Source organism: Ambystoma mexicanum, chromosome 11, assembly GCF_040938575.1.
Source record: "Ambystoma mexicanum isolate Mex_15411 chromosome 11, UKY_AmexF1_1, whole genome shotgun sequence".
Lineage (NCBI taxonomy): Eukaryota > Metazoa > Chordata > Amphibia > Caudata > Ambystomatidae > Ambystoma > Ambystoma mexicanum.
Window position 1 is genome coordinate 758,164,571 of NC_090934.1, and position 10,516 is coordinate 758,175,086.

Consider the following 10,516-nt stretch of genomic DNA (forward strand, 5'->3'; position numbering starts at 1 on the left):
AATCCCGGCAGGCAGGGTTTTTGCACGTAGGCTGGCCAGGGCAACAGCGGGTGTGGTTCAGAAACAACACCATTTTAGATTAAGTACTGGCCTCAAGGAAGACTTAAGGATGTGGTACAGATTCTTAGACAGCTTCAATGGGGTGCAAATCTGGCGAACTCCGTGGGAAACCAACACTGAACTACAGTTGTTTTCAGACGCTGCGGGAAGTGAAGGTTTCGGCGTAATCCTAGGGCCAGAGTGGTGTGCTCAGAAGTGGCCACAGCAGTGGCACAAAAAGGGGAGAACAAAGAACATAATGGTCTTGGAAATGTTCCCCATTGTTGTTGCACTGTTGTTATTGCCTGCTGTTTTGGCCAATAAGAGGGTTTGTTTTTGGTCTGACAACAATGCGGTAGTGCAAGCCATTAACTTACAGTCCGCATCATGCCCTGCAATGTTGAGCTTGCTCAGGAAACTAGTGGAAGTATGTCTGTATCACAACATTGAATTTAGGGCCCGACATGTACCGGGCACTGCTAATATTGCTGCTGACGCTCTTTCTCGCTTTCAGTGGTCCAAGTTCTGGAAGGCCCACCCAGAGGGCAGACTGGAGGGAGCGCAGTTCAAAAAGGAGTGGTGGCAGCTGGTGGTGAGGACAGGGCGCTCGCCGAGTTGAGTGAGCGCTCACTCACGCCCGGAGTAAGATGTAGATACCAGCAAGGTTATGGTAAGTTCAAGAACGTGATCTCTCATCTGCAGGGTGAGAAACTGACTGCGGAGGAACAGGTACGCGCCTTTGTGGTCTGGGCACACACGGAGGGCATGTCAAAGAGTTGGGCAGCATCGCATTTAGCAGCAGTTGCATTCCACTTCAAATTGGAAGGGAAGGGCGATCCCACGAAAGGGTTTTTGGTGCGTTCTGCATTGAAAGGCTGGGCCCGTTCGGAGCCAAGGTCTAAGGATGCGCGAAAACCAATTGACTTTGGGTTATTGGTAAAGTTGTTGGCCACGTTACCTAGCATATGCTTCAGCGAATACGAAGGGGCGCTATTCAGTTTGGCATTCGCATGGGCCTTTTTTTGGGGCATTTAGGATTAGTGAGCTAGTTTCTGCATCTAAAAAGGACACAGCTGGGAGGGCCATTGCTTTGGATGATGTATCTCTGTTTCACAAGGAAACAGGTGAAGGGGTCAGTATATTATTGAGGAAAAGCAAAACGGACCAGCAAGGAAAAGGTTATAACATAGTCTTACACGCGGCACCCCTTTCAGAATGTTGCCCGGTACTCCTTTTTAAGCTCTTTGTAAAGTTACGTGCCACGAGTGCCGGCCCCCTGCTGACTCACGCTGACACTTCCCCCCTTTCTGTATTCCAGTTCCGCAAAGTGTTGGCAATGGCATTGAAGGCTTTGGGCATCCAGGAGGAAGGTTGGTCCACGCATAGTTTTAGGATAGGCGCAGCCACCACAGCCTTTCAACAAGGCATGTCCCCTCGGGCGATCATGAAAGTGGGGAGGTGGGAGTCTGGCCGTTATCGACTTTATGTCCGGCCCAGCACAGTGCATGCCCAGAAGAATACTAGATATCAAGGGCACTGAGGGGCCGGGGCAGGGAATGGGGTCGGTGTGGATACAGGTTAATCAGGAAACAATGATGCAGTGTGGTTGATCGGCCACTCATTTGTGTCACGGGCAGAAAAAAGGGCTATGCAATGGACGATCGGACAAAACTTGGGATTCAAGAGTACCGAGTGTGTGTGGCTGGGCACTCCTGGAATGAGGTGGCATTCCTTGCTGCCGGCCATTCACTGGCGATTACAGTGGAGGCGTGCACCAAGGTGGTTGGTGATTCATTTGGGGGGCAACGATCTGGCTAATTTGGGCCGCGGTCCCCTGCTCACCCAAATACAGGTGACTTTGCGCATTACAGCACATGAGTTACCAGGCACAGAAATACTCTGGTCAGAGATGGTGCAAAGGCGGGTGTGGAGAGACGCCATCTCTCTGCCCGGCATGGAAAAATGCAGGAACGCCTCAACAGAATTGTTGCAAAATTCACAAAGGCAGAGGGCCTGGGGTTTATAGGGCATTGCTGCCTGAGCTCCTTGCCTTCCCATTTTGATGCAGATGGTGTACACTTATCTGACAAGGGCAACAATGTTTTCCTGACGGCTATATTGGGCGAGCGAAGGAGGGCTGGCTGCAGATGAACTAATGGTGAGTATGGAACAATTGGGATGCTAAGAGAGAAGTAAGGGCCTAAGGTTTGGGGGCATTGATGGCAGCGCGTGCCACCATCAAAGCGTGGCGGAGTATCAGGGCGGTCCTAGCCAATGAGGGACTTCACGCTGCAGCGGCTCGGGATTGGCCGGGCTCGAGCCGATCCCTCGACGGGCACTGACTCCCTCCCTTAGGGCGATAGGCCAACAATCTCCTGGTCAGTGCCCGAGTGTCCCACTGGTGTACCAGTGTAGCTGGAAGTAACCAGCGGTTTTGTCAGTTTGGCCAGTGGCTAAAGAGGTTACAGGGTTCACCTGTATCTGACTGTTTTGTAATGTCGCTGGGACCGTCCCAAGTTGTCTTGCTCCTAATAAACCTGTGACCCTGTGTTTTCCAAACTTTAAAAGTTGTCTTTGTATTCATTTCATTGTGTTATGGTACGGACCAAAGGAGGTGGGGGTGTCCAATGGGGATCTCCCCGCTAAGAGGCTGACAGGCCCCCGCAGGGGGCGCTAGAGGGACAGCCTACATAGCGGGCTGTCCCCTCTGGCTGCCCCCTTCCGGTTCCTGGTCATGCCTCTCCTCGTCCTCCCCCCCTCAGCGAGGCGGAAGAGGCGTCCCCGGGGACCTGGCTTCCGGCCTGGTCTCCCCGGGACACTTATAAGGGAGGGAGCTGCTGGCCATCATTCTTTTGCCCAGCAGCTCCCGCCTTGCAAGTACCCCCCCCCCCCCACCCACGCCGAAATAGAATCATGGGCTCACATGTGGAAGGTTGGCAAGAAATTAGGTATGCAGTTATTTTGTACAGACCGGTAGTGAGAGTAGGACCAAGATGATGCGGTCGCATCATCAATGTGAATTTAATGTGCACATAGTAAAAATATTGAAGATAAGTTAATGTGTTGTTTGATTTGTGTTTAATTTTATTGTTTTTTGTTACAGGCGGAGTATCAGGGCGGTCCTAGCCAATGAGGGACTTCACGCTGCAGCGGCTCGGTATTGGCCTGGCTCGAGCCGATCCCTCGACGGGCACTGACTCCCTTCCTTAGGGCGATAGGCCAAAAATCTCCTGGTCAGTGCGCGAGTGTACCACTGGTGTACCAGTGTAGCTGGAAGTAACCAGCGGTTTTGTCAGTTTGGCCAGTGGCTAAAGAGGTTACAGGGTTCACCTGTATCTGACTGTTTTGTAATGTGGCTGGGACCGTCCCAAGTTGTCTTGCTCCTAATAAACCTGTGACCCTGTGTTTTCCAAACTTTAAAAGTTGTCTTTGTATTCATTTCATTGTGTTATGGTACGGACCAAAGGAGGTGGGGGTGTCCAATGGGGATCTCCCCGCTATGTCACTGGCGGCTCCTGCGCAATTCCTTGTCATTTGTATGCATGAGAATGCGTCAGCACTACGGGCCCGGCAATGTGGTCTGTGGCACTGGCCGTCTTGCCATTGATGCTCTAGGTGGGACCTACGTGCAGTCCAAGGCCCCGGCAGGCGGCAGCACTCTGTGACACCCAGTGATCCGGCAGAATTCGTGCACCCTGCGTGTACAGGCTCTTTTATATACACTGTGATTTCATTATGGTCCTGTCATTGTGCCTTAGGCCAGTCTCACTCGAGATGCACAGCACTGGCAATACGTAGTTTATATGCTGTTGGCTTTTATTTAAATAACTGTTTAATCACAGGCACCAATTGAGGCTCACACGTGGAAACGTGCGCTGCATCTTATATATATATATACAATATAAGTGAATGAAAAACGTGATCTGTTTTACATCGTGAAGTGTCTGTGAAAACCTGTTAAATGCGAAGAACCGCTTTACTGCAACAAAGGGCATCGCCGGTAGATGGCAGTAGCGTCCCAGTAAAAGCCCGCTTGCCTTGGCATGTGTTAACTGAGCGCTTTGACTTTGCTCTGTGTTACAAGAGAAGGGCGCTCGTCAGCCGCACTCATCCGGTTGGCGTCTGATTTAACAGAGGCCCAAGAACTCCTGGCATTGAGTGCATTATAACCTTGAACGCTACCGGCAGGGTTTTTTTTTTTTTGGCGGCAGCAACGGCGGGGAAGGGCGGGCGAGGTGCAGTCAGAAATATCTGTTTATTTTCTGCTGGATGTGGAAATGTCCAGTTGCTTCCAAAGCTGAGAATGAAGCGTGAGCTTGCACAATGTCCAACTCCTGACACATGTCAGCCTGTTTACAGCGATCTGCCCGCCTTGGAATTTTCCTCAGCTCAGGCAGTGGGATTCATGTGAACCATGAGCTGGGGGCTGGCCAGCATTAATGTCACGGTGTTTCTTTCAGAGGACCTTTCCACTGGTGTCTGTTCTGCACTCACGGAACTGCAATACAGTCCCGTGGCAGAGGTTGGAGCGTGCACGCTCTGCCAGACGGAGACCTTTAGGTACTGGCGAGGGCCATGGGGGGGGGGGGGGGCTCGGGGAGGCGGTGGTGGCAATTTTAGTTCTGATAATCCTTTGGTGCCACTGCCACCATCCCCTCCTCCGACCCCCTTTTCTGGAATTTTCGCCATTATAGCTTTGTCCTTTGCTCTACCTCCAGCTCCAACGCCCTTACTGTGTCTGTCAAACAGACTGTTGCTGCCTTGGCATTTTTTTCTCAGCTTTACTGTCTCTTGTAAATATCTCTATTTATTCCCTCGTGTTTCTTTTTTCGTTACCTTTCCTTTTAATATTTAAACCCCCAACTCTTCCCATGCCACAAACAGAATAATAATGAAAATAACTCAGCCGAGCATAGGGAGCTAGCCTTCGATCAGAGTGGTGGTGACAGGTGCCGCCTTTTGGAGTTGCATGAGGGATTGTGATATCACTAGCTGGTTGGAATAAGTTATCGCGTGATCCTTCTGGCATCATGGCTAGCTTGCTTTCATCCTATATATTATATACAATGTAACCGATCTGGACCTTTTTTTCAACTTAAAACAACTATGTTGTGATTTAACACAACTATGGTGTGATGTCAGAAATGACCTGCATAGAACAGTGGCATCAGTTATAATTTATCTTTTTATTTGAATAGCTGACGTCACAGCCCGGGTGATACACAGCTTTCAGTCTCTTCGCCTCACACCTCGCCTCTCTAAATATGATGAGTTGGCTGTCAAGTGCGTGCCTGCTCCAACCGTTAGAAGCAAACAAAAGAAGCAGAGCATTTGCGCAACAACATTGAGCAGATCGGGCTCTTGTCCAACTCCCTCCCCCACCGCCCCCCTGCCTCCCCCTTGAGGAAATGCTGGGCTATGTTGACTCGACCTGGCTGACCTACAGAGCCATGGCAAGACAAAACAGGACACAGACGGTAAACGGTGCCAGGGCTTCCCTGTTAAGAAAAACCCTGCAATTACTAACGTAAAGCATTTCAATGTTAGCACCTGCATTCGTATGCATACATTTTTGGGCAATTGCACTTGTGATGTGGGGTTAGTATTAGCTTGCCGGGGGAGTGATTGGAAGGGTGTTGGGGGATGGAGGGAGGCAGGGGGACAGAAGACAGCAGTCCCAAGTGTGTAGTTTCAGGCCTGAAGGGGAGAGTTAACTGCTTGCAACATTGAAGCTGCACCAGAATAGTCTCATTAGAATGTGTAAATTAGTTAGATGCCCCCACACAAGTACGTTTCCCTCTCCCACAGTCTCTGAATTTAGGGGAGGCGGGGTTTAAGATAGACCAGGGAGTGGTTTCTGCATTATAAAGAATAATATACCCCCTACCACATGTTAAAAGGACCTTACGCGTGCTCTCTCCATTCCTGGACCGTTCAAAGGACCTCAGCCGTTACCCTTGTTCGCTAGTTGTTTGCTGCATACAGAACTCCTCGATAACTGGCAAATCCCTTATAACATCAGTGGAGAAGGCCCCTGAACCCCGTATGTAGTCAGGACACACACGGATACCGCTGCCCCCAGAATCATATAATAGAATGAATTTGCAGCATATCTTTGGCTCAGAAAAGAAGAACTAGGAGACTCCCAGATAGACCGTGTCGGCAAATGAACTGGTGCATGGTTATAGTGTATACTGCTTTGACCTTGTTTAGCATACTTCAGTTGCTGAGCCGAGGCATGACGCTGCCCCACCTCAAAACCAGTGCATAGAGGGGTCCATGTGTTGGGTGCCATTTCAATACACCTTTCATTTCACTTAACGTGCTGCCCTTGAAGACCAGTGTCGTACCAGGTGCAGTTGAAACACAACTTTATTCCAGTTCGCCATTTTGGTACAACTTAATAAGACATGTACAACGGGATATGCGCCATCATTTTATTAACTCTCTCGTTACTCTCTTCCAAAAATATAGATAACCATTCATATATTTCTTTCGCACAACTGGAATGTAAATGGGGACAGCAGCCACACGTTAACAGTGAACAAACAATAATAAAATAAGATATACAATGATAGAATGCCCTTATATAATATATACCATACAAAAATAACTCTAATTTTCAAAAGTATTTTTTTTAAAAAGACGACATCGGAACAGTAGTATATAAATACTGGTGTTTACCTCATAATAAACACAGAGAGGAACACATAAATTGCACTTTTTCAGTTCAAGTATAAAGCCGTCCTCCAGGGACAGGCGCATAGAGTCCATTGTTAGGTAGGTGACTGTGCGTGCAGCCACCCAGAGTGCAGTGGCAGGGGGCAGGTGGCATTCATGTCCGCATGATAGACGGCCTTTGCGTCCACTTCCTTGTATGTTAGAAGTGGTTTTTGATGTCATGAATATTTTGTTGCTGGTGTCCAGTTTTCATTCCGTGCCCTGTTTGTTCCACTCGTCCCTCGCAGGCCAGTTCATAAGTAGATGCCACGTGACATAACTAGGTGCCACCTGGTAATGTCCACTGGGGATGCCACCTGCGTGTCAAAGCGCTGCCGGGGTGGGTCCTGAGTTGCCAAGGTGGGTACTTCAAAGTCAATGTAAGTGAAACGTGAGTGTGCCGCGAGGCAAGGCCCCGCAGGCAACGCTGCCAGTCCTGTGGCTGTAATTCCCCCACGCAGGGAGCTCCCCGGGTCTGGTGCCGGCCCAGCCCAGGGGTGAGGGGTCATCCCCTCCTAAGTGCTGTAGTTTGGGGGCCTAGCCAGACGGCCCGGGGCCTTCCTACCGCCGGTCCTTCGGCACGCTTGCTTGGCCCGTGGGCCGCAAGCTCCCCGGGTAATGTCTCTCCAGGTCCGCCAGGGGGCGGTGTCGGGCAGGGAGGCTCCGCCACATGTGCAGCAGCTTCCGCCTTCCGATGCGGACAGCGATACTAAAGCGCCGGCTTGGTGCGAGTGTCTCTGCCGCTTCACCTCCTCAGGAAGGCGGGCCAGGGGAGAAGCGCGTCTAGCCTCTTCCGCTCGCCAGTGCTGGCTGCTTGCGCCGGGCGCTGCCCTCTCAGGCTGCGGATAAACTGTGTCCAGGCCTCGGAGGGCCGGGCGGGCACCGAGCGGCGGCGCCGTCGGCCGTAACCCATGGAGCTGATCTTCCGGGCGGGCGCCGAGCCGTCCTTGTCCTTATCGGTGTACTGGTAAATCTGGTGCGCCAGGTTCTGCACCGTGCAGGTCCCGAAGCGGCAGCCCACGCGCAGGGACTGCTGGTGCGGGTAGTGGTTCAGGCTCTGCCGGTAACGCTTCACCCGGAGGCGGGGCTGAGAGCTGCGGAGACAAGGAGAGAGGTGACGTTACAAGGGGGGCGCGAGCACAGCCGCTAGGCAAGAGAGAGCGCGCGCGGCAACAATCCCCAGAAAGTGCGTGCATTACGTACACACGGGCCGGCCGCCTCAACGCCCAGGCAGACCAACGGTTACCTCACGCGCACAGGCTGGCGTGACGCGCCGCCTCACCAGCCCCACGCAGCAACCTCACAGTCACAACCAAAAACAAACCCGTGTGTACCACACAACTTCTACTACCGAATCCACAGAGACACCCACAGCTTCACTACCCCCCGCGCACATGTCACCCATTACACCCACGATCTCTGCACTAGTGTATAAGCAGGAGCTACTTGTACCGGTGTTAATAGTAGTAACAACTTTCTCTGGAAACGAGTTACAAAAGGGGTGAATCATACTACCCAAGACAGCTGGGCAACCTCTCCATGGCAGTGCCAGGGGGCACGATGCACACACCGACCACTACACTACACCGTGCCCCACATACAGAGCTGCACGCGCAGGTCAGGTACGTGCTCGGGTCCGGTCCCTTCCAAGTTGGCACGCAGTGGTTGTGTTAACCCCCTCGCCCCGCAGGTATTGCTACAGTATCTCAGAGTGTACATAGGTGAACATCTCCTGCGCGTACCTGCTGCCAGTGCTCGGGGTGTCCTTCACGTCCTCTGGTCTTATGAAGGCGGGTCCCGCACTTGCATCATCCGCCCACGGGCCGCTGGATTTGGCGGGAGTCGTCACATCTCGCCTCACTCGATGTAGCACTTTTGAAATCCATCTGCAGAGGGGAAAACATAGGGGTGCTTAATTTTGAGCCCGGATACCACTAAGTGTTAATGTAACGCGCCAAGAGAAATTCCTTTTTACACAAGCCTGCAGGTCCATTTCTAGTAGTCTTAACAGAATATTAACTTGGTCATACACCACAGTGCTGCATTACATCAGATTGTCAGCAACGTGTGTAGTGTATTCTGCGAATGTGTATACTTAGTAATTTGTTTATAAATAGATGCAACGTAATATTCCTATTGTACGCAAGGAACTGCATACTGTCAATGTAAAGACTTGAGTATATGTGACCAGAGACTGCAACGTTACAAGCATGTGTTGACATACTCACTTTTTCTTAATTGCCGAAGCGCTGTCCAGTGTGGCGGCGCATACACTCAGGAAGGTGGCATAGCTCAGGCAGAGCAGTACCAATTGAAGTAGTTTCATGTTGGCTGTTAGGAAAAGACAAAAAGAAAATAATTGGATGTTAATAGGTTTTCTGCTTCCTGCCACACAAGTGCCCGCCCTGACCTCTGCCCACTAGGCTATCTGCTGCTCGTGTTTGCCTGCCCGTTTATCGCAGAGTCAACAGCGGGAGCTTCCAAGGTCTGCCTGGGTCATCCATTTACTGGCGGGGGGGAGGGGGGAGCAGATACACTCCGCGGGAGTTATTCGACTTAAATCCTGCACGGTGGGCATGGATTAAAGTTGACTGGCTGGTATTCTATTTACGGGTTGTATAACTGCCATTTTATGATTGCATAAGGTACTCGTAAATAGCAGTAAACCCGGCTTTTGAGCTCCCATTTTTGCAAATAATTTAAAGTCGAGCATAGGTGAGAAGCGGGATTTGCCAAGGATCACACAATGCAAACATATGGGATGGGGCCCCGGGATTCCAAACAGGGTTTATTAATTGTATAGTCAACATATTAACCAACATATCAGATCGCGACCAAGAGGTGCACAAAGCTCTAGAATTGTCTCATTTGGGGACCTGGCTCAAATGTCCCCATTATTGTAATCCAATAATGACCACGTTCCTCCTGCAACCCGCCCCCAATGCATTGATTGCTAGATCCAGGGTGGTGCACCCTGCCCATGTCAGATGCACTACTTAAAACACTTACAGGTAGTGTGCTACAGTGTGAATATCAAACACTGATAGTATACTTTCCGGAATTAATTGGAGGGGGGAGGAGTAGGGGGCTGGTCCTGTTGATCGAGCCCATAACAATCAGAAATAAACTCGCGCAAAAGATCTGTGCGATAAACTATTTGCCAAATTTGCCTGAAACTGTCTGCTAGCTGGGTGAAAACACGTGCTAATGTGCCATCTAATGGCTACATCACAATGCTAAACCCCCTACCACTTTCACAAAAGTGCAGTGCCATCTTTACCTGGTGGCCCGAGATGCCCGTAATCCAGAGAGGAGAGTAAATCCGAGTCAGGCGTGGGTGCACCTATATCCTCTGTTCTGGAGTTGCTGCTGGTCCTCACTTGAGTCTCTCTGCAGAAACCACTGGATGCCCCCAGCCGCGGGCCGCCCTTTATAGGGAGCGCCTCTAGGGGGCGTGGCGGGCGCAGAGTGACAGACGGGCCATTCCGGCGCATTTCTGCGAGGTTAGTCACTGCGGGGAGCTCGGATCCAGGAAGCCTCGCAGCTCTGCAGTGGACGGGGACTAACTTCACAGGAGCACAAAGTGTACCGGCATTCGGGACACGGACATGGGCATTCTTAAACGGTGCTTGCCCTGTCATTTGTTTATTTCCCCAAAGTTTATGTCTGGAAATCCCTTTGTCATGCAGGCTCGCCGCGCACCTGGGCAGGGATGCATCCCAAGAGGCGCCTTCTCAGAGCACGCACGCTCGTGGCT

General features: G+C 51.2%; 1 protein-coding gene across 1 annotated transcript; it reads right to left on the reverse strand.

The window, feature by feature from the left end:
* Positions 1 to 6,462: 6,462 nt before the first annotated feature.
* On the reverse strand, positions 6,463 to 10,253 carry ADM (adrenomedullin). Its single transcript, XM_069625373.1, has 4 exons — positions 10,040 to 10,253; positions 8,988 to 9,090; positions 8,502 to 8,645; positions 6,463 to 7,853 (listed from the first exon to the last, which is right to left on the reverse strand). The coding sequence occupies exons 1-4, from the start codon at positions 10,251 to 10,253 to the stop codon at positions 7,505 to 7,507; spliced, it is 810 nt and encodes a 269-aa protein (XP_069481474.1). The 3' UTR covers positions 6,463 to 7,504.
* Positions 10,254 to 10,516: the final 263 nt, after the last annotated feature.

Bases quoted from the DNA above. Each gene is read 5' to 3' on its own strand.
- ADM (XM_069625373.1), bottom strand. From the start codon at position 10,253: ATGCGCCGGAATGGCCCGTCTGTCACTCTGCGCCCGCCACGCCCCCTA. The intron at 8,646-8,987 runs GTGAGTATGTCA...TCCCCTCTGCAG, and splicing joins GCTTCGGCAATTAAGAAAAA to ATGGATTTCAAAAGTGCTAC. The intron at 7,854-8,501 runs GTACGCGCAGGA...TTGTCTCCGCAG, and splicing joins ACCCCGAGCACTGGCAGCAG to CTCTCAGCCCCGCCTCCGGG.